Source organism: Phodopus roborovskii, unplaced genomic scaffold (genome assembly GCF_943737965.1).
Source record: "Phodopus roborovskii unplaced genomic scaffold, PHOROB, whole genome shotgun sequence".
Lineage (NCBI taxonomy): Eukaryota > Metazoa > Chordata > Mammalia > Rodentia > Cricetidae > Phodopus > Phodopus roborovskii.
The window spans coordinates 19,218,255-19,246,163 of NW_026126485.1; the positions used below are offsets into that span (position 1 = coordinate 19,218,255).

At 49.2% G+C, this 27,909-nt stretch overlaps 1 protein-coding gene across 7 annotated transcripts in view; it reads right to left on the minus strand.

Moving 5' to 3' along the window:
- Window positions 1-27,909, minus strand: part of Nfix (nuclear factor I X) — an 89,488-nt gene that overhangs the window by 37,202 nt on the left and 24,377 nt on the right. For 4 of the 7 annotated variants that reach the window (XM_051194979.1, XM_051194975.1, XM_051194972.1 and 1 more), the window contains exon 2: window positions 24,529-25,060. In XM_051194979.1, coding sequence (XP_051050936.1) covers window positions 24,529-25,060 — 532 coding nt within the window. Of the gene's footprint in view, window positions 1-24,528; window positions 25,061-25,488; window positions 25,519-26,103; window positions 26,541-27,909 lie in introns of those variants that run through there. The other 3 variants (XM_051194978.1, XM_051194973.1, XM_051194974.1) reach the window with 2 other exon arrangements.

Here is a 27,909-nt window from a genome sequence, read left to right on the forward strand (position 1 = left end):
CTGGAGCTCCGAAGATCCTGTCATATTCATCATCTTTAATTGTTCCAGGGGCCCACAGAGGTCCAGGGTATATATACCCCAAGGCACAGCCAAATCCTGTATTCATTTGCATGTCTGTGGGGCATGGGCATGGGCATGGGTCTCAGTGAGCCCAGTGGCACACACACTCAGGAAATCCTGTATGCCATCTTACAAATTCATGTATGTGTGCTTGTAGACTGGCCTGGACAAAGGCCCCTGGAAGCTGAGTGCACCATGGAAATGGAAGACTGGGTCTGAGGATGGGAAATGAGGTGGGATGGCAGCTGGACTAGGGTACAAGAGATAATGATACTCGAATGTAAGAGAAAAGAGAAAGGCCAGGCAGAGAAATGTGCGTCCTGTCCAGAGGCAGGCCAGCACTTTGAGCTTGTGGCTTGCAGACAGCTGCTACTGCTGGCAGTCAGGGCATGGGTGGGGGTGGTGGCAGCAAGGGATGAAGCAATGGAAGGGTCATCAGGGACCCAACCATGAACAACCCCTGCCTAAGCAGGTAGCAAATGTTCTGGGTCAAGAACATATATGGGGAAGAATGTGGGACCAGCTGCCAGTCAAATGCAGTTGCACATCTCTAGGAGGCAGTCCTTCCTCTCCCAGGTATATAGAGAATGGAAATTTATATCCACTTGGATGTGTGAGCATAAACGCTACTACAGGATTGTTTACAACGGCTCCAAAGGGGAAAGATGCCAAACACGGTGGCACACACCTTTAATTCTAGCACTTACAGGATGGCTCCCTATGAGATCAAGGCTATATAGCAGTTCCAGGCCAGCCAGGTGACATAGTGAGACCCTGCCTCCAAAACGGGATGGCAGGGGAAGACCCCAAGTGTCTATCAGTGGTTGGATCATCAAGTTATGGCATGTCCATAATATGAAATATTATTCACTTTCATAAGAATAAACCATTAATACAGGCTGCAACATGCAACATGGATGAAACTTAAAAATAATTATGTTCTACTCACCAAGACCACATAGTGTATGTTTCCATTTATATGAACTGTCCAGAATGGGTAGAGCCATAGAGAAAAAAGTGGTTATCGGGGGCTGGGAGACAGAGAAATGAGACTAACTAGTTACAGATGTAGGTTTCTTCTTGGAAAATGGAATTGTTCTAGAATTAGAGAGTGGTGATGACTACACAGCACTGTGAATCCACTGTCACAGAGTTTTAATGTTAAAATATACTCGCAGCAGAGAGATGGCTCAGTGAGTCAGGTGCTAGCTGCCTAAGCCTAAAGACTTGAGTTGGATCCCCAGAACCCACAAAAAGGTGAAAGGACAAAACCAGCTCCTCAAAGTTGTCCTCTGACCTACACACACACACACACACACACACACACACACACACACACACACACACACACACACACACCACACACACCATGTAACCTCTGCCACACATAATAAAAAAAGTTTTTAAAGATAAACTGTGATTGCTTCTCAGATTACAATAGGTTGGTCTGCTGACAAACACTTCATAAATTGAAAATATTGTTAGTTGAGATTGTATTTAAGGTGCCAAACACCAGTGCTCAGCCTAACCTGCTTTCAGTGTACTTGTGCCAGGAATGGGGATGTGCTTAGAAAGTGAGGCAAGAGGATCAGGAGTTCAAGGTCAACTTAGGCTATGTGAAATCCTGTCCAATTAAATAAAACAAAAAGTAAGTGCTCAGGGCAATCAATCACATCAGCCTGGAGCAGGGTTGATCTCTATTTTATAATGAAGCATGGACTACTCTGTGTACCTTCTTGAACATGGCCCTGGAAGTGAAGAACAGAATGACTGTGGAGGCTGAACAGGTACAGGTGCCTGCTGCCAAGCTTGAGGACATGATGCCTGGGATCCACGTGGTGGAGGGACAGACCTGACTCTCAAAAGCCGTCCTTTAACCTCTAGATGTGTGCCATGGTGCACGTGTGCTCCTCTCCCCCAAAATAAACAAATGCAACAATAATAAAGAATGGCTATATGAGCATGCTTTCCACCCATCACAAAGTCAAAAATTCCTAAGTCCAGCAAATCACTGTAGGCCCAAGACCACTGGAGGCAAATCCTATAATGTGAATTGCAGCGCAATCTGGAAGACAGAAGTAGAATTCAGAAGATGATATAGTACAGGGTCAGCAGGGAAGTAGTTTCATATGCTAGACTAAGGTGGTAGTCCCCTCACAAGATATAGAACCAGAGAGAAAGGGAAGCTAGGTGGCCAAACAGATCACTCGAGGGGGTGGACATATCAATGTCTATCCATAGCTGGAAGTTGAGTCAGGAGTAATCAGGTATTGGGACTGCTCCATGGTCAGTGGCAGGCTGCATGGAGACAGGCCCTGGGGCTGTTGCTGGCTAGCCTAGCGGGTCATCTTGTATACAGGCCTCAGACACTCAGCTCCCAGGCAAAATACAGTGCCCTGTGTACTAGCTTACCATAGGCTTCCTGAGATGGGGCTCTGTCTTCCCCAGGCTTGGGGACCAGCCGGCCACAAGCGGCTAACACAAGCTGTACAAAGGTCTCTTCCCATGGGCTCCTACCCCCAGCTTCCACACTCCCCATCCCGTGTAATAACCTTGCATACAGCTCTAGGCCCTGTGGCTCAGCACATGGCACCACTCACTGGTTTCTGGCACCAGAGAGGAATTTATTTCCTGGACAAAGCAGCCAAAATCGTTCTACACCTTTGTTCGTGAGCGCAGTGTAGTTGGAGCCGACATTTTCTAATGGGGCCAGAGAAGAGCAACTCAAAATGGATTCAGGGAGGGTGTCGGCTGTGGAACAGCTCCCAGGCATAGCATTCCGCGGTCTGGAGAGCTAATGGTGGGGAAAACGGATGTGGCCGAGCTTATAAAATCAAATCGGCCAGGGTTCCACAGAGAACGCTGAAAGCCAACCCCAGGAAAGGTAAGCTGCCTGCAGCTTAGAAAGGGGGCCCAAAGAAGGCAATAGACATTCTACTTCCAAAACAAGGGCAGAACCGTGGAGAGGCCAGCCACAGGGAGAAATGGGCTCCCACAATCTCAGGCTCAGACACCCAGGATTGGGCAAGAGGAACTGTTTTCAACGCTGACCTTCAAGACTTTGAGAATTGGGGGATTTGGATGCTGAAGTCAGGTGCCAGCTGTCCTCAGTCCCACTGTCCTATCTCAGCTCCAGACAGCCAGCTCAAAGCCCTTCCTGGTCAGGGACTGTGACTCTCATCAAGATTACATCCCAGATTACACCCCTGTCCCCAGAAAATATACCCTCTGCTTTCCTCCCATCCCTGTCACACCGTCTCTGCTCCTGACATACGTGTGGAGACGTGCACAGATAAAAAGGTCCTGTGTGCGCAGAGCCCTGTGTGGAACCACTACTTCACAGCCTATTTACAGACATTTCGCCAAACAAAGTATCAACTCCCAATGTTTGACAGGGAGCCACTCCTCCCTTGTCAGGAGTGATCCCTCCGAAAGGGGGTCCCCAGTGATGAGCAGCAAAAACCCCAGGAAGAAGAAGGGGAGAAAAGGAGCATATGAGAGGTAAAAGAAGGTAAAATTATAAGGTTGGAGCTGTCAAGGGGGGCCGAAGGGGGAATGCAAAGCAACTCCGCTATTAGGGACTTGCTGTGAAATGTTAGCATTCACAACAGCTGAAAATCCAGTGCTTTGTCTGCAGAAAACATAAGACATCACAGCCCAATGGCAGGGAGGGCACAGAAGCCCCCACATATGGCAAGCCAAGCGTGCACATACCTTAAAATATGGGACCAGGTGCTCACATCCACTTACTGTAACACACACACACACACACACACACACACTGCACCATACTAACCCATGTCCTGGGTCCTCTCCCAGGAGCCATGCAACAGGGGTCAAAGGTGAAAACAAAGTGGTCAGCCTCCACTGCACTGAGCCTCACTGCGTGGGGTCCATCCAGTTATCAGAAGACATGGGGGGGGCCACGAGTGGCCAATATCCTTTCAGGATGGGCAGTGGGAGGTGCCAGCTCTTCCAACTCAGCAGGATCTACAAGGCCCTAAATCCCTCAATGCAAGTGTCTTGGCCGGCCGTAAGGACATACTGGCTATGTGTGTTGGCGCAAACCTGCCGCCCCAGCACTTAAGGAAGTTAAGGAAGTCAGGCTGAGGAAGGGTTGCAAGCTCTAGGCTAGTCTATGCTACACAGTACAGCCCTGTCTCAAAAACAGACATTACTATCCCTGACGGTGAGACGGAGAGGCTCCCAACCTCATGAGGGTCTAGCTTCGGCCACTGCTCAAGAGGGAAGAGTCTGATAGAATAAAAAGGGTTAGTCCTTGGGGTCTGGGGACCCATGACACAGCCATGGAGTCAGTGCAAGGGAATTGTCACCCTGGTGTAGCTGTGACTGCCTTCCCAACTCCCTAGCCCGGCACCTAGAAGTAGCAGGAGCACCCCAGCCTCTACTACTTCTAACACTTCAAATACTAGGCCCAGGGGATACCTGTGGTAGAGCTTGCTCCTGTATAGAGTGGCCTCCATCTGTTGGGCAACAGCAGCATCCCCCACAGAACAGTGTTTCTAGACACACCCAAGCACCCCTGAGGGGCAGAAAAGGTGCCACCCGAAAAGCCTACACTATAAAGTGGGTCCACACCCCTTCCCTCAGAAGCACCTGTCATGTGGCTCTGCCACTCCCAGAGCCAGGCTGAGCACAGGCTGAGCACAGAACAGCCCCTTCCGTGTGCCCATTCAAGCAAGCAGCAGTGGTTGCTAAGGGGCCCTAGCAGAATCCCGCACCACACCTCATACACAAGGAACACCTCAGAGTGTCGGTGTCTGTGCCTGAGAGACCCCTCCAGGCAGCTCCAGCATGAAGCCCGTGGGACACGAAGTCAGAGCCTGTGCTGCCCAGAAGTGTCTGCTATGTGGGAGTCTCGCCTGCTATATATGCCCTCAGTCACAGTGTACAGGTGCCTTGGCGACCCGGACCCAGGCATGACCAGCCCTTGCGTCAGGTCTCAGAAGGGCTGCTGTCCCTGCACCACTCCTAACACAATCTTTTAATAGCAGCTTCCTGTGGGGCTGGCTCTGCCACCCCCATCCTGCACCACTCACTCAGCCCTACTCCTGACTTGGAGACATAGCGCCCTGTAATTACAGCAATTGTAATCTCTTTTACTAACAGGTAGATTAATAGCGAGGCAGGTTCACAAAGAGCCCCAAAAGGGAACTGCTCAGCTGCTGAGCGGGTAGGAAGAGCCTGACACTTCTCAGCAAACACACATCCCAACTGAGAAGCTGCAGCCACGGGGCACCAGGCAGGGAGCTGAACTGGGGGGCCACACCGGCTGTGTCCCTGCTCACTGAAAATGACAAAGATCACTGCACTCTCTCTGGGTTTCCAAGCTGGCACAAGTTCATAAGTATTTAAACCCCCTAACCTGAGAAATGTGCGGGGTATGATCTCTCTCACACACACACACATACACACACACACTGATCCACACTGCACACAGACACCTGCCTCCTGATACAAATGCAAGCAGACACTCACAAGGAGTAATGGACACCTACAGAAACAACAGGCCAAGCTCGGGAAACACACTTACTTATCTGACCACCATGGTACAGGCACTTGAGGGTGGACGGTGCTTCAGTGCCTCACTGAGAGAAGGGAAGAGGGCATCTGTTCTGTCTGTCTGTCCCACACAATTAGCCCCTTTCAGTGTTGTACTTCACAAATTTCCTGCCAGGCCCTCCTACCCTCCAGGGCCTGAGACAAGATGGAACATCACACAGGAGTGGGGGAGGCAACAACAAGTTGTTTCAGCTCCCATCGCCCGAACAAGAGGGACAAAGTGGTGCCCAGAGGAATGCTGTCCTGAGAGTGAGAATATCTGTGGGTGAATCAAATCCCTGAGTAAAGTTGAGTGTGATGCCACAGATTTAGAATCCTGCCACTCGGGCAGATTTTGGGCCAGCCTGGGATATCATAGTAAGAACCATATGCCTGTGACCCTAGCAACAGGTAGGAGCAGGAGGATGACCACAAGTTTCAGGCCAGTCTGGTCCACATACTGAGTTCTAGTCCAACCATGGATACAAAGCAAAATCCTACCTCAAGAAGGGAGAGAGAGGGAAGGAGGGAGGGAGGGGAAACCATCTGAAGTCCAGAGCTAAGGTTTCCCTCCTTCTAACTCCATCTCTGGGCCACACAGGCTGTACCAGCTAGGCCAGAGACGCCCTATTTCCTCGGGAGATCTAGAGCACACTAGAGGTGTGCTGTCATTGAGAGCTCCTGGCCAGCAGCTGCTAAGCACCAGCCACTTTGAAGCTCCTGGATCAGAAGCTGGGACTGTCCAGGGTCATCCTCTTCTAGGAATGCCACTACAGAGGCCTAGAAGAAGGTACCACAGGTTCCCATAAAAGCACAGCTGGGGAATGTGAGAGGATAGGCTGATGGAGCTACAGAGGGCAATGGAGATGCCCATTAGCAGAGGGAGCTGAAGTAGAGAATAAAAGAGATACACACACTGTGAGAGTGTGCTGAGGTGCCACCCAAGGACAGATGAGGGTAGTAGCATCCTTCTTCTAGCGTTCAAAGCCGTGTGAGCAGGGGTCAGCCAGAATGTAGCGATTAACCTGGATCTAACGGCTTTAGTGTCAGATTACAGGCAGTACAGTAAGTACTGAAGCAGGAGAAAAATCTTCAGGAGAGTCTATAGAGCTCAACTAGAAACTCAGCCTCTTGGAATCATCGTCACCTGAGATGGGTAAGTAGCTGTGACCTTGAGGTGATCCTGTTTGAATCTGCAAATGGGATGAGGTCTTATCAATTTGTTCATCATGAAATTTCATGCTGCTGTTTAAAAAGCATACTTTAAAAATATATCTGACATTTACAATTTTTAAATTTGTATTTATGATGCAGCCAGCATGTGAACATCAGACAGCTTTTAGAAGTTCTTCCCTTTACCGTTGGGCCCTTTCCCACTGGGATCTGGGGATTGAACTCATGTCATCAGGTTTGCACAGAACGCAGTCTTACCCACTGAGCCATCTTATCATCCCCTTGTTTACTTGTTTGTTTGTTTATATTTGAGACAGTCCAGACTGGCCTAGAGCTTGTTAATGTCCTCGTGACCTTGGTCTGGCCTCCTTATGAGTACACTATGCCTGGTTTTATGTGATGTTGGGGATAGAGCCCAGGGACTCAGACAAATAATCTACCAACTGAACCATATCACTAGCCCTAAAAAGCATGTGTTTTACCTTTTCTTTTTAGTATATATACCAGGTTAGCCTTGAACTCAAAATCTTCATACCACAGCCTCCCAAGTGCTGGGATTAAATCTTGTTATTTATTATATTATTTATTATATTAATTCTTTATAAAATAGGCAAGCTGAGCATACTAGCACACATTCATAATCTCAACACTTGGGAGGTCAGAGGATCAGGGGTCACCCTTAACTGTAGAGTGAGTATTATTTAATTAATTTTTATTAATGTGTATGGATGTTTTGCCTGCTTATATATATGTGCACCCAAGAGTGCCTCAAAAGGATGCCAGATCCCCTCAGGCTGGAGCTACAGATGGTTGTGAGCAACCATGTGGGTGCTGGGAATTGAACCAAGGCCCTCTGGAAAGGCAACTGGTGCTCTTAACTGCTGAGCCATCTCTTCAAGTCCTCATTTTTTTTTTTTAAATGAGTACCTATAACATTTACATGAAAAGGGAATTTCTCATCCCCAAGAGAAAAAGAGAACAGATATCATTAGAAGTGTTAAGAATCAAGAACAACACAACTAACTAATAAGAAAAGGTGCCAAACCATCCAAACAGTGATGTAGATGCATAATGACGCTAAAATACAGAGGCAGCATCCAAACTGGCCACAAAAGCAAACATCTTTAATCCCAGCACTCAGGAGGCAGAGGCACAGATCTCTGAGTTCAAGGACATCCTGGTCTGCAGAGTGGGTTCCAGCACAGCTGGGGCTACAGTGTGGTGAGCAGAGAAGCTCGGAGTGCATGAAGTCTCTAGTGAAAGTGTGCTGTTGTGAGCATGACCCTGCCAAGGGCTCCAATGAGTCTGTTCCAATAGGATTGGCAAAGCCTTCTCCAAGTGAGGATAAAAGAGATGGCAAGGCCTTTCTTGGGTCTGAGTGAGAATGTTGATAGTTGGCTAAAATGGCCACAATAGCTTTTTCTACCAAATATTGACAGCCTGATGACTTCTCCCCTACATAGCCGGCACCTACAGAGATTAGCTAACTCTGCCTCCTTGTTCAGCTATATGCAATGAATCTGACTTTCAGTTCAATTGAATTTAGCCCAACACGGTGGCACACGCCTTTAATCCCAGCACACCGAAGGCAGAGGCGGATGTCTGTGAGCTTGAGGCCAGCCTGGTCTACAGAGCAGGTTCCAAGATAGCCAGGGCTGTTACACAGGGAAACCCTGTCTCAAAAAATCGCACAAAACAAACAAACAAAAATAAATAAAAACCATACTGGCCTTGGGGTGAAGGGCTGTGGTTTTTCCATCAGAGAGCACAGCCTACCCAATCCCTGCTTTTTTGTATATGTATTCATGTGTCCATATCTTTGTGTGTTTGTTGTTGTTGTTTGTGTGTATGTGTCTTTTCTTTATCCCCTTGTCTCCCTAGTTAGGTAAATCCCTGGAGCCTTGCAAGGATGAGGCAACATCGTGAGACCCTGACTCTAGACAAAACAAAATAAAAAAACCCAAAACACTCTAAATGAAAGCATCATCTAAAACTCTAATTTTAAATAAAAATTTAAAATATGTATGAATAGTTTTAGAAAATGTAATAAAATATTAGCTGTTAAATTGGATATTTGTAATAATTCTCCTTTTTCTTCTAAACTTTATGCTTATTTTACATATATTTTATATATGTAAATATTTTCCTTTCATTTTTTTGTTTGTTTGCTTGAGAAAGGGTCTCACTATGTAGTCCTGGCTGTCCTGGAACTCTTTCTGTAGACCAGTCTGTCCTTGAACTCAGAGATCTGCCTGCCTCCCTAGAGCTGGGATTAAACACATGCACCAGGCCACCACTGTCTGGCTTCAAAACAAACAAAACAAAACAAAACAAAACACAACTTTTTAAAACAGATACATGTGTACAGTCCCAGCACTCCAAGTTCAAAGTCAGCCTGGCTACAGAGTAAGATCCCATCTCAAGCTTCCTCCCCCCTCAAAAAATTTTTTTCAAGAGAGAGGGAGCTGGAGGACTCAGGGTTCAGAGCACTGGATAGTTGCATAGGATTCAGATTTAGTTCTAAGTACCCACATGACAGCTCACAATTGTCTGTAATTCAAGTTCCAGGGAGATCTGACACTTTCATCTGTGGGTACCAGGCACAACACACATGGTCCACAAACATGTAATTGTTTTTAAGTTTTAAGAAATAAAAAGAAAGGTTATGGATGGATGGGTGGATGGATGGGTGGATGGATGGATGGATGGATGGATGGATGGATGGACAGAGTGGGTAAGCAAATGAGAAGCCACAAGTATGTGGCACTCTCCAGGAACCACAGAACATAGGCAAATCCTTGGCCCTGCAAAGTTAACCAAGTTTGCCTGAGGCAGGTTTAGCTTACTGAACATTCTTCTGTTCTCTAAGAAACTCCATCCCAAATGACAAAAAGCAACTGGAGAGGTGAGGGTAGGGGTAGGTTAGAGGGGTTCGGGGTGGCACACACCTTTAATCCAAGCACTCAGAGGCAGATGTGCATCTCTGTGCATTCAAGACCAGCCTGGTCTACAGAGTGAGTCCCAGGACAGCCAGAACTACACAGAGAAACCCTGTTTTGCAAAACCAACAAACAAAACAGCTGGAGAGAAATGCCTTTAAATTACAGTCATGCTGTAGCAGACTGAGGTCCATGCTTCTGCATGCAGGGTCCCTGATGCCTTTCTGCCCAACAAGGGGGCACTTTGCAAAGAAAAAAAAAAACAGGTTTCTAAAGTCAAGGATGGGCACATGGGGCTGAGGAAGGCAGTTCAGGACCATGCAAAAAAAAAAAAAAAAAAAAAAAAAAAAGCAAAAGTGCCCCTTAAGGCCAAAATGGGGAATGTTAAGGTCTGGGCAAGTGAGGGGCAGCAGTGACAGCATGGGCAACTGTAGGGCTGGCCTGGAGACGTGACCCTGTATGTGCATACTAAGTTGAGGAACAGACCTCCCTCTGGAGCTGCTCACATTCCTCCGGTAAGTCATCGTTAATAACCAAATCCAGCCTCCAGATCTGGAAACACATGTCCCAGCTAGGGGACAGCAGTCATCTTTGGCCAGGGAGGCCCTAGGAGAAAGGGCAGGAAGGCAGGTCCCCAGCCTGCTGCAAGACAGTGCTTCTCTGAAGGGTCAGGGGCCAGGAGGGGCCACTGGACAGAAGGCAAGCATTCTATGGGGTTTAGGACTACTCCATGTTCATACAAACCACAGGGTACCAGGCTAGTGTGGCACCAGGCTAGAATGTCGAGCAGATCTGGCAAGGGGGTAAGGCCACCAGTGGAGGTCCTGGGTCTGACTAGAGAAGATGCAGGCTGGAGACTATGTCTGTTCTATGCCTAGAAGCCTCTACCTGCAAAAACAACCTTGCACCTTGCGTGATGGATGGCATGGGTGATCGTGGAGCCAGGTGACCTGGGGCCAGAGTACACACTGAGCAGTGGCATCTGCAACAAATGACCAGGTAGAAGGGGCCAAGAAGAGGGCCATTTCCCTCCATTTCCCTGACATCTCATTCATATAAACAGAAGTGATATACTTTGAGAGGCCAGTTCCCTCTCGACCCACAAACCCACAGCATCTCAATCTACGGCAGGCTGTGTTAGTGTTTCTGAAGTGCTGACATGATTCTCCCTTGTGGTACCTACTTTCAAGGCAGTGCACCTAATGTTCTCCCTACATTTACTTCCCTTGTCCCTCAGCCTTCCTCCTGATTTTCATGCCACTTGAAGGCCTTTGTGTCAGTATTCAAAATGGGCTTGTGGGTTGTTAAAAATTATACAGAAAGGCAGAAATTATAAAAAGAAAAAACATAGTCCCAGCTCCAAGATGTACGGCTAGCAAGAAAAGCCCATGCCATTGTGTGCAAAGGGTCACTTGAAGGGCATAACCCTCTCAATCCCCAGTCCAACTTTCAGAGTTGGGTCTCTCAAAGTGAACCACCGGCATCTGCCACAGATGCTCCAGAGGGGGCCTGTCACCCGGCAAGACACAAAAAGTCAGGCCTGGCCACCATGGGAGTACCTGGCCTCTCCCAGGGAAAGTGTAAGTAGGGAGGCTCAGACTCACGAGGGCATCCCTGTAGCCAGAGCACTTCGTTGGAGAGGAACATAATTCAAGAGTCCTTGCCAAGTCAGGCTGGCATGTGAGTAATTATATTAATGAATCTCTGAGTTATAAAATCTAATATTAGCCGGTGGCTTTGGTACGATCACTCTCAGTTACTGTCCCACATGGCTGCAAACACTTCTGGGCAGCGCATGGCTTGAACAGACCGAGTGTGCATGAACACATGCAAGCAGAGAGAGCAGCAAATGTGTGTGTGCTGTTTAATTTAAAAGAAATTCATGTGTTTGAAACTATGCCCAGAGCTCTGTATGCGAGGCCTACTTTATAAGCCACGATACCACAAATAAGTGAAAGGAACGTGGCCCGTCCTCAGGGCAGGGGCAGCTCACTTGGCCCCATCTCTCTGACTGGCAATATACTGAGGATTACTGCCCTGAGGAGCATGAGCTTTTGTGCCTCTAGCCAGCACAGCTCCCCACAGAGCTCCTTTTGGCCTTGCAGGCAAGGCCCATCACTAGATCCTGCACCCTATCTCTCCATGGATGCTTGTTAGCTGTCTCCAATCTCAGATCCAAATTCAGAAGTCAGGTTTCACACACACAGGGCTCTGCTTGCCACCAAGCAGGTTCCCCACTCTGAGGACTACACCAGTGTACCACCACCATCCTGGCCATTATCTGTGGGCTCCAGTTAAGGCTGGTGGAAACCACAATCCAATTGGCTATGCTATGCATGTGGTCAGAGGCAGAGGGCGCCAAGTAGACTTAAGCCAGGTTGTGAGTGACAGACACTAGACACAGGTAAAGAAGAAAGTTTCTGCAGGGCACCTGGATACAATTGACATCACATAGCTTAGAACCAGGGTTCTGTAAACCTCACCTGCCACAGTAGGACTAGGCTCCCCTATCCTGCCAGTGCATGGGCCCTATCAGTTGAAGTCTCTCTGAGGGCACTGTCCAGTCAAAGGGTCTAGGAAACTGACTTTCATAGAAATGAGTCCTCCTTACCCCAGGATCTGTATCCTGGGGGTGGGGCTTTTGCCCACCCACAACATGTAATCAAAGCACTGGAGACATTTTAAGAAATTCACAGGCAACTTGAGTAGCTCTGTCACCGGCCAAGGCAAGGGACATCCTGAAGCAAGCACACGGCAAGGCCTGCCAACGCGCCTCCTCCATTGCCAAGACAGTGTTGCTCACTCTCCAAACTGGCGATGCATGTGGCCACTGGTTCTTTGTTCTTGAGGGACTGTCCTGTGCACTCGACTTTACTCAATGTGGGGCAAACAAAAGTATGTTCATGGCTGGTGAGATGAGCGAGCAGCTGTTGCAGATCCCTGACCTGCACAATCGCAGTGGCAAACATGCACATACTGCACATCACATTCACATAAAATAATCATATTTTAAAAGTATCCACCAGCTGGGAGTGGTGGTGGACATCTTTAATCCCAGAGTCAGAAGCAGGCAAATCTCTGTAAATTCAAGGCCAGCCTGATCTACATAACAAGTTCTAGGACATCCAAGGTTACATAGTGAGACCCTGTCTCAAAAAAAAAAAAAAAAAAAAAAAAAAAAAAAAAAGAAAAGAAAGAAAGAAAAGAAAGAAAAAGAAAAAGAAAAGATTGATTACCAGATGTCTCTAAAGGGCAAAATAATCAGTGGTGCTCAAGCCGCCTGGTCCCCAGGGACTGAGGAGTTTCCTGGGGGCAGTACTACAACCAGGGAGCTCCTAACAAAGGGCACAAGTTTCCACACACCAGATCCCAAACCAACGTCACTACCGGCCTAGCTGGCAACAGGAACCTCCTTAATGCAGGACACAGGACTGGTTCACTGTCATTCCGTAAGTCACTGCGTCTCCCACCTCTTCTCCACCTCACAGCTTCTCCTGGGTCAGGACATTGTCCTGCGTCCTCTCTGCTGGTGCCCTCTCCCCACCACTGCAACAATGCTCCCAGGCCCAGGTCAAACGGCTGATACTGACCAGAACCTCAGCCATGGAAATGACACAGAGCTTGGGGCTGTCCATAGTCAATTTCCCTTCAGCAAGTGGCCCCCACTTGGCTCTTTTTTCTCCCTGAAACGAGACTAAAGCCACCCTTCGCACTGCCTGCACAGAAGGAGGCCCTAAGGCCGACCTGCCTGCTGCCCGCCCCATCAGCAGATGGGTAGAACACACACCCAGGGAACCCTACCCTGGTCAGTCCCAGGCTCAGCCTCACCCCCACCTAAGCATTCTACCCATCTGCTGCCTCCCTTTAAAGGCCTCTCCTCACTTGGTCCCCTGGGGAGCGGTCTTGTTACTAAGGAAACAATGATGTCATGTGGCTAGTGGGGATCAGGTCCCTCCTACCACCCCCTAACTAGGTACCATGGCCGCTGACGTCACTGCTCAGAAATTTATAGCCCAGAGCTATATTTATAATATGGCTCTGGTGTGACCACATATTCAGTGTGGGGCTGGTGGCTATTTATAGCCAAAGGATACACACTTATTATACCCCCTGTCTGTATTCTGGGCCACCTGTTATATAACTGTCATTATGCAATAATGCCCATTATATAATAATTATGCACTAATGGGGATATAATCTGCAGACATAATAAGGACACACTCCCCAAGGGCCGCACTGGGCCAGCCGGCCTCCTGCAAGTTGCCTCTGGGGAATCTCCTGATCTCTTCATGACGCTCCACCCAGTCCAGGAGAGTCATCAGGTATCACTGTACTGCCTGTCCCTCTGTCTCTCAACAAGGGCGTCTTCCCTAGACCTGCAGACCCAGCTTCTCCCTAAGTCTTTTGGCTTCTGATGTACCCATCCCCACTCCTGTCCCTGAGAGTGCCTCTCTCTCTCCCCTCCTTTAAGCTTGAAACAACAACATAATGGAATAAACTCCAGAGGTGACTGACATCTCTGTGGCTTTCAACCCTTTTAAGGCAGGAAGCCTCAATGAAGCCAGACCAGTTGGTGAGGGTTCTACCCCACACTAGGGTTGTGGAGACTCTTTAATAGACTGATGGCCTCACATGACACACTAGAGTGCCCTCACCCTCTAAGAGAGGCTTATGAAGTCTGGGTCCAGTCAGGCCTCTGCTCCTCCTTTCTCAGGCCCTTCAGGCAGATGGAAAAGCCCAAATACCGGAGGTTGCCTTCCTGACTTACATAGAAATCGGGGCTACACTGGCTTAGGAACACCCTCCCCCACAAACACACAAAAGGATGCGGGCCATTCAGACACCAATACATGATCTGCTGGTCACCTTTCTCCCAGAAAGGACAAGATGAAACTGTCACCTGGGAAAGGGGAGAGAGAGGGGGAGGGTCAGGAACAGTGGCTCTGACAAGGGGGTACAGGAACATAGTGGTGTGGAGTGGGAAGAGTTAAGGCCACAGTGGCACTAATAAAGCCAATTCAATATCCCAAATATGCCATCTGTTCTTAAAGCAGATATCTCTACATTTAAAGGTTACTTGGTATATGAATTGATTTGAAACACACACACACACACACACACACACACACACACAGTCATACATGTGTGAAGTGAGCCTCCTGCAGGTATGAGGTGGTGGACTGAGAAAGCATCCTCTATGCTTCTCCATTGTCTAAATTTTCGGAAGAGTATTTTGCTCTGTAATAAAGAAAATCACTCAATTGAATGAGACCCTGCCATGACAATCTGGTCTGAGGTCCATCCACACTGCAGGACCACAGTCTGGAAGGGTCACTGTGTCACAGACCTGGAACTCACCAAATCAGCATCAAAGCACAGAGAAACTAAACACAAGAAATCAAGATGGCACCCTAAGCCAAGAACCAGAGGCAGGCTTTCGATTCCCATGGGAACAGAACACAGGTGGATCCTATGCTCCACTTGAACCTCGGGTCTTGCCGCACAGGCATCTGGGGAGAGCACAGGGGGAAAGCCAGGGTTCAGAGGTTCAGTCTCCCTGGAGCAAAAGTAAAGGAGGCCCCGAACTCAAGGAGGCAAGAGGAAAGTACAGGTGGTGTTCTAGTTGAACCCCATTTCTTCCAGGACAGAAGCTCTCAGCTAAGGGTGAGCCTGCCCTCAGAAAACACTAGAAAATATCTGGACACATGCTGGTTATCACACCTGGATGAGGGAGGTATAACAAGCAGCTGGTGGAGGTGGGGTTCAAGGCCAGAGATGCTGCTAGGTACCTGATGGTGTCCAGGATCGGTCCCATGGTACAGAATGGTCTAGCTAGAATGTTAACTGGCATGTCTGGGAAGGCCAGTGGTAGGGGTGATGATGCAAATGGTGAGAGGCCAGGCCCTATCTTAATAGCTTCAAAAGCAGAGGGGGATTTTGAGCCATGTGCCAGCCTCTCGTGTAACCTAGCTCTTGTCGTATTAGGAGAGATATACAGCCCCAGGCTTTTCAAATATTAAGACAGCAGTAAGGGGTAAGGAATGGGTAACTGGCAAAGCACATGCCTAATACAGGCAAAGTCCTAGGTTTCAGCCCCAGCATCACAAAAACAGAATAAGAAAAAAAAAAAAATGAGGACACGTGCATCCACATAAAGATGTGGTTCTCCACCTTCCTAATGCCGAGACCCTTTAATACAGTTCCTCACGTGTGGTGACCCCCAACCAGAAAATTATTTTCTCTTTTTTTAAAAAAATGATTTATTTAAATTTATTTTTTGTGCATTGTTATGAAAGTGTTGGCTTCCCCTGGAACTGGAGTTAACAGACAGTTGGGAGCTGCCATGTGGGTGCTGGGAATTGAACCCAGTTCCTCTGGAAGAGCATTCAGTGCTCTTAACCGTTGAACCATTTCTCCAGTCCCCCAGAAAATTATTTTCATTGCTACTTCATAACTGTAATTGTGCTACTGTTATGAATTGTAATATAAATATCTGATACTTGACCCCAAATGGGTTGTGACCCATAGGTTGAGAACTGCTGAAAAGGGTCATAAAAGGTAATGAATTGTTGACTAGTATAAAACTTCCAGCAATCATCTGGTTAATTAGGGTAATTACATTTTTTTTTTTTTATTTCAAACTATGACCCCAAGCAGACTCCCAGGGATAGGGTGTGGCAGGGCAAGGACTGTGCATCCCAAATCCTGCTTGCCTGGCCCTGTACCTGGATCCCCTGCACACTCCCCAGTCCAGGTCCAGCAAGCTATCTCCCCTGAGTCCCAAGGAGGTGCGATAAGAGCTGTGCCTGGCTGGTGCAGAAGGGAGAGTCTATGTAGATCAGAAGCCATGAGCTTTTCCTGAACGGAGAGACTGGTGGGGCAAGGCTGAGAACAGGGTCAGCTGTCTCTCCCCCTCCTGCTCAGCAGCTGGGGGAGCCCTTGAGCTGAGCTGCCAGCGGGGATCTGACCCCTCCTGGATAGGACTGACTCGCACAGGGACTTGAGGTTTTCTCCTCTGAGACCACACCAAGGCCAGTGATCTTGGTTAAGTTAAGAGAGCTTGGAGGCCCTCAGGCCAAGGTGACCTGGAACCTCTTCTGCCAGAAATTCATGGTGTGACCTGAGTCCTTTGACATCTCTCCCAGTTCCCTCCTCTACAGAGTGAATAAAATGACACCTGCCTGCCTGTATCAGTCAACCTTTGAAAGGAGGAAGTCAGCCCCCAAAAGCAGGCTGGAAAGGTCCACTCAGCCCAGCCGACAGAATGCACTAACCCCTCCCTGTGTGTAGCAGGGAAGTCACCCATCACTGGTCCCTGAGTCTAGGTCTGGCCTCTCTCCTTAAGATTCCGCTCCCCTTACCAGAGCAGCGCGCGCGCGCGCGCACACACACACACACACACACACACACACACACACACACACACACACACACACAGAGCCAGAAGCAGAGCATGAATTTAAAGCAGGTGACTGGGAGCATCTAAGGGGACTCATGTGGAGTGCTTAGCCCTGTGTTGATGCCACTCTGGATCTTCCGTGGAAAGCTGGAATTAAAAGGGAGGACAATCCCCTTCCACCATCAATAGAGGACAAAAGTTTCTGGGAGACTGGGTTGACAAGTCCCTTAAGTTACTGGGTATCCCCAAATACCAACACATGGAGGCCTAACCCTAAGGGTGGCAGTGGCATGCTGTGTCATCACTAAGACATCAAAAATGGGAAAAGGACCGAATATCTCCTACTGCCTGGCAATGGCACCTGGTGAGGGTGGGCCCCCGGGAAACGGGTGTACAAAGGGGAACCTTCAAACATACGAATTTTTCAAATCACCAGAGAAGCCAGGTGCTAGTATCTACAGAGATAAAATAAGGGACCCAGGCATCCTTGGAGAGAGGAGGGGAAAGCCTGATCCAGTTAAATTACTTCACAGCAGCCCCTCCACCTTCTGGGACCCTGTCCTAATGCCAACAGCCCTTCGGCTCAAACATGCTTAAAATGGCGATGGCGGCCTATAGGGCCGGGCGTTTGCCGTGCTGTTTTCCACGGTGCCCTCGGTGCCAAGAAAAACCTATCATCAGAAATGCCATCAGCTATATTTATCTATCTCTCAGCCCCCCAGCCTCCTCCTCCCGTCTGCCAAGCAGGCCCTGCGCAGCACCCCCCCCCTCACCCAGTGGGCACATGTCCCTGTTGCCGATGACTGTGACCACCTGCCCAAGCCTAAGTCTCCACCACTCCCTTCCAGGTCCCTGACAGCATGCAACACGGTTCTTCCTGCTGTGCTGGGTACACATGCTCACATGGGGTTCAGACACGCACTTGGCAGGGGCTGGCCTGAGCGTCCCTTGTCTGCATCTGTGAACCAAGACGATCCTCCATTTCCTTTCCGCCTCAGCTCTGCTAACATGGACCTCGGCAGTACCATTCTGCCTTCACCCTTATACAAGTGGCCTACCTGGCCTCTAGAAACCATACCCAGGAAGATGACAGTAAAGTCTCTGGCTGAATCTGGAGACACAAAAACCCCTAAGTGAGAAGCTCGTGTCTTAGAGGTTCCCACTCGAGCCGGCCCAAGGGACCAAGAAGTAAGTGGTGGAGTGTGGGGGCAAAAAAGGGAAAATGGCAAAGTCAAGATTTACAACCACTCAAGTCCTCTGTGGTGGGGACACAATGAACAGGGCCAAGTCATTTGCTGTCAGGCTTGGGACCTTTCACTACTCAAGACACAGGCTTCAACAGGAGCCTTTCCACCCCTGGGCCTCACCCCCGAGAACAGCCTATCAGCCTTGCCCTGCAGGATGAACATCCTGGACCTAGTTATTGTCCCATGGCTTTGGGTACCCTCTGTCCCGCCACCAAGCCCCCAACTCAGACAGGAGTTCCCGGGAGCCAGTTCTGAGAACGAAACAACCCAAATAAAAATTTCAAAACCCAGAAGCTCTTTTTCTCCTGCCCCCTCCCCCTACACTGGCAAATGAAAACAAACAAGAAATCAAAGAGGCCTTTTGTGCGAGCCCTGCACTGGCACGGCTAGGGCCTTTGAAAAGACGTCTGAGTCGGACAGTGAAGGATAAAATAACCTAAGCGTGGCAGCTCCTTGGGGAGGGGAACAATTGCTACCACAGGATGCTGGAACATGGGTCTCACTGCCTCTCTGCGTCCCATCTCTGCAAGAAGGGCCCCGAGTCCTCTTTGTGGACACGAAGAACTGAGCTGCCCCCAAGGAAGCCCTGAGGGTCTTGCCTCTTTCCAGCAAGAATTAATTACTGTAGGTTCATGCCTACTGGGCATTCTGGATGGAGGTTTCTAGAAGCCATCACCAGGCCTTTTCTTGCTTAGGCACAAGAAGGGTTTCCTCAGAGATCTGGGCATCCCAAGACCAGGACCTTACTTGCCATAGGCTAAGTGTGCACTTTCTGAAGGACAGCCTTCCTTCCACCCTTGCTGGCAGTGCCAAAAAGTAAAACAATTCCTTGGGAAGTCTTTCTGGTGGACAGCCCCTAGCATGCCTGGTGCAGAAGGCTGGTTCTGGGCCGATGAAGGAGTATGGCTGGTCACCTTGCCCCTAACTACAGACTGGACCATCTAAAACAACTTGACTCCTCAAGGTCTGTCGTCTGTAGCATTAGCTCAGACAAGGACTTTTCATTTTCTCCCTTGTGTTATAGCTCCAGCTTGACCAGCATAGCGAACACTGACCACAAGGAGTGAGGTTCCTGCCTGGCTGGGCAGGCAGCCCTGTGGACAAAGAGGACAGGAGCAGGTGATCAAGGGGCTCTGTAAATAAGCCCACACCTGAGGAGAGGTCATAGTAATCTGTCCACAGCCAGGGCCCCCACAGCTCAACAGTAGACAAAGTGGAGCACGTGAGCTGGTTTCCCGAGTGCATGGTGCAGCAGGCCCTGCACTTGGTTCAACGCCTCTGCTGCTGTTACAATGTTACAGTTCCTAATAACTAGGCACAGGAGCTATGCACTGTTGTTTTGTTCTGGGACCTTACTATTATGTAGCTGGACCGCCCTGAAGATGGCAAGTGCACCAGGGCTCTGGCAGGATTGGAGGACGCTTTGGAATGAGGGAGGAAGAGGAGCTCAGAGGTTTATTCAGGTGGCAACTGCCAAGGTACCGAACAACCTGCTTCTACCTAGACAATCCCAGGACAACAGGTAAAGGAGACAGGGAGCCAGGCCGGGCTCAGTAAATCTTAATAGTGGACACTGTGTCAGCTGCCATTCATGTATAAGCCCATGTATACCTTGGCTCTAGCCTGTGAGCATATACCTTAAGCCAGAGGAAATAATAAGACTTAGAATCACCTAAACAATAGTGGCACTGCTTATAGGAAAGTCTCAGGGGGGCTAGACAGTGCATCACAAACTAACCCAAAGATCTTGCTAATGTCACTAATTGTGTTACTAGACCCTGTGGTCTCTGCCAACCCTGATACCAGATGGTGCTGCTTCAAAGACACAGACAAGTGGGTAACACACGGTCCATGTTCAGGGCGGATCTCGAAAGGGAGCTATGCTCTGGCAGTCTTCCCCACGTATACCAGACTCATCAGAAGGGTTGGGAACCCAGAAATGGTTTAGGGGTCTTCACTGGTATTAGGCAGACTGGAACAGGCAATAGTCACCAGCAGGGAAGGGCACAGTAGGTCCTTTGGCTCAGGCCTCAAAGCCAGTGTAAACTGCTAAGCCCAACTCCTGGAAGGAGCAGAGTCAACCCGAAGAACATCTTATGCTTGAAAAGGTTCTTTAGGCAAAGCCTAAGTTACTAGCTAATCTCCTATGACAAGAAGGCTGAGCCTGCCTATCCCAGGGCCTGGCGGCATACAGAACCCCAGTGAAGATCCTATAGAAGTCCCATAGGAAACCACACAGGAGGAATGACAGGAAAGTTGTGAAGATCGGGAGGAGGAGGACAGTGGTGACATGACAACCATGGTGGTGTATGAACTGTCTCATTTGAGTTCTGCTTTAAATGCACTATAAACAAAAGCAAGTTGATAATTAGGGAAATGGGGATATCAGCTAGGTATTTCATGCTACAAAAGACAGCCAAACTGCATGCAGTCACGCACACCTTTAATCCCAGCACTCACAGGCAGAAGCAGGTGGATCTCTGAGTTCAAGGCCAGGCTGGTCTCTATAATGAGTTCCAGGACAATCAAAGATACATAGTGAGACCCTGTCTCAAAAAAATAAATAAATAAAATAAAAAAGAAAGAAGAGAAAATAAAATAAAAAAGAAAGATTTTTGAAATCTCAGATGTGACAGCAGCATTTGGCTCAGCTTTCCAAGAGATGTACACAGAATGTTTACAAGGATAGGCTGTGATGCCCAGTGCTGTTGGGCAATGGGGACATGTATGATTCGAGCCTAGCCTAAGTCAAAGACCGTGGGTCCTGCGAAGGGTTCAGGAGGTAGGGGTGTCTACCAATAGGTAAAGAATTTTTACAGTTCTGAATTCTGGTTTCTTTGCTAGACTGAAACCAAGTCTAGTGTTGATCCACGTTATCTTCCCACTTCCGGAGCACTTTGGGGATTTGGAGATAGTCGGCAAGGCTAGTTCTACTTGGCTGTACCTCTTCATACCGCAGAGCATTCCTGTTCGCAATCCTGCTGCCCCTGCCACATCATCTGCCCCAGGATGCCCTTCCTGGACATCCTCCTTTTCATGACAGGGCTTTCTGCTTCAGCCCTGTCTCAGCTTCCCCTGCTGCGTGCTCACAAACACATGCTGACACTACTTCACAGCAGTTAGGTAGCTTTGTGGCAGCCTTTCAGACCCAAATTCTACAAGTCATCCATACATATCCTCTGTTCCTTCTCACTATGTCATCTCGTGAATCTTCTGGGGCACAAGGGCTTGTGAGGGCCTGGGTGACAGTGGTACCTAGATGCAAAGTCATACCCTCACACCTCCTGCCATCTCAAGCTGCCGCCAACTGTTCAGCCCCACCCAGCTCTTCCATCCAGCTTTTATTTTTAAAGATTTGTTTATTTTTATGTGTATGAGTGTATTGCCTACATGTCTGCGCCTGCAGAGGTCAGAAGAGGGGGTCAGAATTCTCTGGAACTGAAGTTATAGATAGTTGTGATGTGTTGTGGGTGCTAGGAACAGAACCCAGGTCCTCTGGAAAGAACAAGTACTCTTAACCATTCTTAACCACTGGACCATCTTTCCAGCTCCCAAGCCCAGACCTGGCTTCTTATACTGTGGCTCATTGGGCATGTTGGGAGGGAAGGCAATGGAGAAGGTAATGTCACAGAATCAGCACCAGTCACAGGACATTCCCAATCACACCAGCATGGCTTAGGAAGGAGCAAGGAATGAGGTGAGGCCCTGTGAGTGGCCCTGGCCTTACAACACCCAGACTTCCTTCAGAAAGATACCCTGAAATTCTAGCCTTCCAGCAAGAACTCTTGAAATTCATAGTTACTATCTAAAGCCTGCGCCTGAAATGCAAAGAATATGTTCCTAGTTATGTATCTGGTATCTGCTAAAGAGACTCTGTCTCAGCCTGGCCAGAAGTAGCCTTGGCAACATGTGATGTACTATGAATTCACTCATATTCCTGGGCGAATGATCTCATTAGCTGGGGATAGGAAGCTCTGTTCCTTCCCTTTGCCCCGTCCACCTGCCAGAGCAGCGCAGAAGCCAAGAGGCTGGCTGGGAAATGGTTTCCTTCCTTATGCACACCATCCCATCTCAGCCCCACACTGGCAGTAGTTAAGAATGTGGCCTAGGGCTGGCTGGTCCTGTCTTTAATTCCAGCACTCGGATGCAAAGACAGGTGGATCTCTAATGAATTCATGGCCAGCCTGGGTTATGTACCAAGTTCTAGGTCAGCCAGAGTCATAGTAAGACCCTGTCAAATAACTAATAGCTTAAAATAAAAAAAAGCCAGGGAAACAATGCAACTACCGGAGTCTAAATAGCAAGAGAAGAGGAAGAGGAGAAGATGGAGGCAGTCTAGGAGGAAGGTGGATGTTGATTTTCCCTAAGATATCCTTGGGTTCCAAGCTCTAGCAGTGGAAGCCTCAGCTTCCCTGAGTGAAGAATCTATGGGATAGATATGGCAGCAGTCTCCTGCTCCAAGCAGCCCTCAGCACCCACAACACTGACAGGATCTCACCCTTCATAACCTGGCTTGCTGTACAGACAGAGAATTTGGGATAACTTTTCCTCCTTAACTTCCCACCGCCCCCTCCAAAAAAAGATAAGAGAAAAGCCAAGCTACAGCGAGAGAGGGAAGGACATGAAACTAGCTTTCTAAGTGAGGGGTCACTTAAGGCCATGTGCAAGCCTAGAGCAGGTGGGTCTACAGCAGTGCCCACTGCCTCCAACCAGATGGCGAGGGAATGAGCAATAAAAGAGACTTGAATTCACTTCTCTTCACTCCAACATATACGCAACACTTGTTCTCCATAAGAAAGACAGCCTCCTAGAAGCATCTCCCAGCTGTGTGCCTGGATCCACTCACTCCACTTCCTCCTAACTTTCCCAACAGGCAAGGGGGTGACCACAGTGGCATGAACTGCCTTTCGTTTTTATGAATGAATACAAAGGAAGACACAGAGGCACTGTCTCAGGAAGAACAGGTTTTCAATCTTCCAGAGCTTAAGTAAAGCCACATTCTCTCACATTCCCACAAAGAAGGAGAAGCAGAAAAATGAGGCAGAATGCTGAAATAGTGGAGAGGAACACACACACACACACACACACACACACACACACACACACACACAAAGGTTTGGTAGCCTCTCATTACAAGTTGGTTGGGCACAATGTAAACACACTTCTGCCTTGCTTAATCACAGAGTACCGGCCCGTTTAGGTTTCAAAGGCGGCGGTAAATTGGGCGTAGCTGAGTAGAGGCTAAAAATTAACCAGCCATCTCTGTTTCAATTTGTAAGAAAACAAAAGTGGAAAGAAATTATGAAAAGAAAAAAAGAAATGGGGGTGGGGGGTAGGCAAAGCCAGAGCACTAAACTAGCCCAGGCCAGACACAGGGCAGTACTGGAAGAGCAAAGGTGACTAAGAAACACTCAGGCACAAAAGGGGAAAGGTTCTTGCAGGTTTTGTTTAAGACTTCTATAGCAAGCTGTTTCCTGGCAGGCCTGCTCCCCACAAAGCCCCTCTACTCCAGAGGGGCCTAGGGCCACTGGCACAACCACCCAGTGTTTCCATCCTGGAACAGGGAGCTCAAGGAATCTTACTGTATTCTCTCGCTACAAAACAAACACCAGCCACAGCAGCTCCTACCTCAGAATCACCCCACTGCCGGGTCTCCTCTTCCCAGGCCATTCAGTCCCATGTGCCAGATTCCACATGCCCCCCCACTCCACCCACCCAACTTTTCCTGAGATGAAGTAAAGCTGTATGAGCCTGCACATCTCCCCAACCCTTAGCACTTGTGCCTCATTTCCTATATCAGCAGTGCTTAGGGCTGATGTCCTCCTTCCTCTCAAATTCTTACCATCATGGGTAATTATGAGACATCTCGGCCCTGTCCTCAAACTGACAGCGTCTTTACTATAGTAAAGATGGAGATGCTCAAACTGGGTGTCATAGTAAGAGAAGAGAGGAGAAAGAGCAAAGGGGTAGGGCCAGAGAGACAGAGGACTGAGAAGTGAGAGGGATACCACCTGCGAAGCAGAGGCCAGCAAGACAAGCTACCAGTGAGGCCCATAAGCAATACTGTTCAGAAACAGGAGGGGCAATAAACAGAACAAATGCCAGCAAGTGAAGTAAAATTGGGGAGGGGGTGTTGAAAACAACCTACCCGGAGTGTGGACAAAGTAAGCCAGATAAAGGTCCAGTTCTTTGATTGTGACTCCAATGTGATGTGGCTGGACGCACAGGCCGGGGTTCGAGCACTGGGGCGACTTGTAGAGCCGCTCCCCATCAGTACTTTCCAAAGGGATCCCCTTAAACAAAATCACCATGACCAGGTCCAGCCGCCACACCTTGTCAGCCTGGCGCAGGCAGTCAATCCGCCGGATCTTGCCCTTCTGGTCGGGGTTGGAGAGCACGCAGCAGGGGGGCTTCTTGCCGGTGATGGTCAGCACAAAGTCCTCTCGGAACTCAGGCCGGATGTCTTTGCGCAGCTTGGCCAACAGCCGGGATGCCCACTTCTGCTTGATCTCAGGCTTCTCGCCCAGCAGCTCGTCCTTCACTGCGCGCTCCTCGTCCTTTGACATCCGCTTCTCGTGCTTCTTGAAGTACTTGCGCTTCCGCGCCTGCAGGTTGAACCAGGTGTAGGAGAAGGCTCGGACGTGAGGCAGCAGCGCCTCGATGAACGGGTGGAACTCATCCTGCAGGCGGCAAGCCGGGAGCATGCGGGGCGAGGGAGGACGGGAGGAGGGGAAGACGGGATGAGGGGGAAAGAGAGAAGGAGAAACGCAGCGTTAGAAGGGGGCACTAGGAAAACCGCCTTCTCCTCCTTCTCCCTCCCCCCAGCAATTTTCTCTTGAGATTGTTCTACTGAAGTGTGGTTTGAAGCCACCACCAGCTTCGCCAGCCACTTGCTCCCATCTCAGCCTCAGCAACCAAACAGAGGCACGGGGAGCCTGTCCACACACCTATTCTCTCTCTCTCTCTCTCTCTCTCTCTCTCTCTCTCTCTCTCTCTCTCTCTCACACACACACACACACACACACACACACACACACGTGCACACAAACAATGTTGCTACACACACCACAGGCTTGCTGCCTCCCCCACCCCCCAGGTTCTGTCGCACCCATGACATCTCCATGTTCTATGGCAGCTGTGAACTAGGGTCAGCTGGTCCCAGCAGTGTCCGGCTGCCTGAGGGTGCAGCCGAAAGGACAAGCAAGAGCTGCCTCGCTGCCTTCTGTCCTCCTGTCCGGACTGGCCAATGTTTGGCTGCCCCCTGAGAAGACAGAAAGTGCCATCTGAGATGGAGGAAGCAGCTTTGGGTCCCCTCTCACCAGGCTGTTTGAATTTTCTTTTCTCCAGATCCAGTTGGAACATCCATCCCAGCATTTTTTTAAAATCAGATCTAAATCCTAAATATGTGGTTTCAGCTTTGTTATCGGCACCAATACTAATGTTAATCACAGTAATAATGAACAAAACACTTCTTGTTAACCCAAATAAGGTGGTATTCTCAGCCACATTAGGGTTAAAAGCTACGTGGGTCGTCTTTCGGCCCCTTCCCCAATCTCCCACAACCCCTTCACCCTCAATCAGGTGACAGAGGGCTGGGCTCTCTCAGTTATTTTTCCTTTTGTTTTGGTTTGGTTTTTGGTTTTTGCTTGTTTGCTTGTTTGAAGTTTAAATAATAATTGATTTCTTTTTACAAAAATAAAGCTGGAAAAAATCAAATAATTACCATTGATCTGAAGCACCCGGCAAAGCCAACGCCTGATTCTGAGATTCTGGACTCAACAGAGTTATGAGTTAGGGGTGGTTGGACGAGGGGAGGAGGAGGAGCAGGGGAGGAAGGTAAATGTTTTAAAGGGGGTTATTATTGGTGTTCTGGGGAATAGGGGCCGGGCTTGGGTGGATTCTCAAACCCTTCCCCCTCCATCCCCCACGCTCCATTGCACAGAGAGGGAAATTAATTTTTTTTAAGGAGTAAAAAGAAAGAAAGGTCAGGGATGGCGAGCAGAGAGGGATCGAGGTGGCTTCTTACACACACCAGGTAAACAAAAGCCAACAAATTGTTTCAATTTCTCCCTCTGTGCATCCTCTTGCAGTTTAAAATAAAAGAGCAAAAAATATGCAAAATTAAAGATCAAAGCCAACCTCCTACCACCACAACCCACGTTCACCCACAACAACGGTACCTTACCCCACCCCCCACTCCCGAAAAACAAAAACAAAAACCAGGAGGGAAAAAGCAGCAGCTGAAGAAAAGGCTTTCGGCTTTGGCAGCGGCACAAGGGTGTAAACTTCGAGCTGCTCCCTCCACCCGACCAGAGGAAGAGGGGGAGCTCGCAGATTCTCGGGGAAGAGGACGAGTTCTGACCGGCTGCAGACCGTTGCTGGCAGACGCAGCAAAAGGGAGAGAGGGAGCCAGGGAGGGAGGGAAGGAAGAGGGGGAGGGAGAGAGCGAGGATCTCAGGAAGACAGGGATGGGATGGGGTGTGCGATGGTGCGCATGTGAATGTGCGCGCGCTGGAGAGGGTGTGTGTGTGCACCAGCACCGCTAGGGTGTGTGTGTGGGGGGGGTTGTGGCTCCTTTTTTCTCTCAAACTCCCCCTCCCCGTTCATGCTCAATCCCCATCCATTTGCGTGTGCCAAATCAGTAAAAGAGGGGGAGGGAGACAGCCAGAGGAAAGGAGAGAAAGAGAGAGCATGAGCGAGCGAGCGAGGGAGAGAGAGAGAGCGAGCGAGAGAGAGAGAGAGAGAGAGAGAGAGAGAGAGAGAGAGAGAGAGAGAGAGAGAGAGAGAGGGGATCCACCTATTTGGCAAAGAGGCATCCTCACACAGCCAATGACTGAGTCCAAGGGGAGGAGGGAGCTGGGCTAGCTGAGAGGGTGGGGAGAGCCCCCCGGCAGTTGGAGACTAAAAACAATTTGCCCAATCGACAAGTTCACGACTAATGAACAAGCAAAAGCAAAGTCCAGCAGTTATGAATTTTTCATCCCAGGCGCCCACTTGGGTCTGTTTGGCAGCAGCCACCTAGCAAACTTGGGGGTGGGAACATTAGGATTGAGGAAGACTCGGACTTTTTTTTTTTTTTAAGCCAGAAAATAAATAAATAAAGGCCTGACTCCTGGCGGGCTGGCGGCTGGGCGGGAGCCCCAGAAGGCCTTGGGGAAGCAGCTGCGCCTTCTCTCTGCTCTGCTTTCGGTCTTTCTCTCAGGCCAGCACACTCTCTGGTTCTAGATTTTTTTTTTTTTTTTTAATGGAGCACAGCGGGTCGAATGGACATTTCCCCCCCACCCTGTGCACCAGCCTACAGAACTATGAATAGGAGAAAGAGCTCGGAAAGTATCCATGCCAGCAGCACAGCACAGTCAGGGCCCAGAATGCTGGCTGGGTATAGCCACCTCTTGGTCCCTCAGATGGGCCTCCTGAAGGACTCAGGATCTTTCCCAAACACAGGGACTGTACCCTGCACCTCCTTGCCTTCTCCTCAGCCCCCAGGAAGCTTACAGCCTCCCTCGGCCCACCCCCCCAGCCACGCACA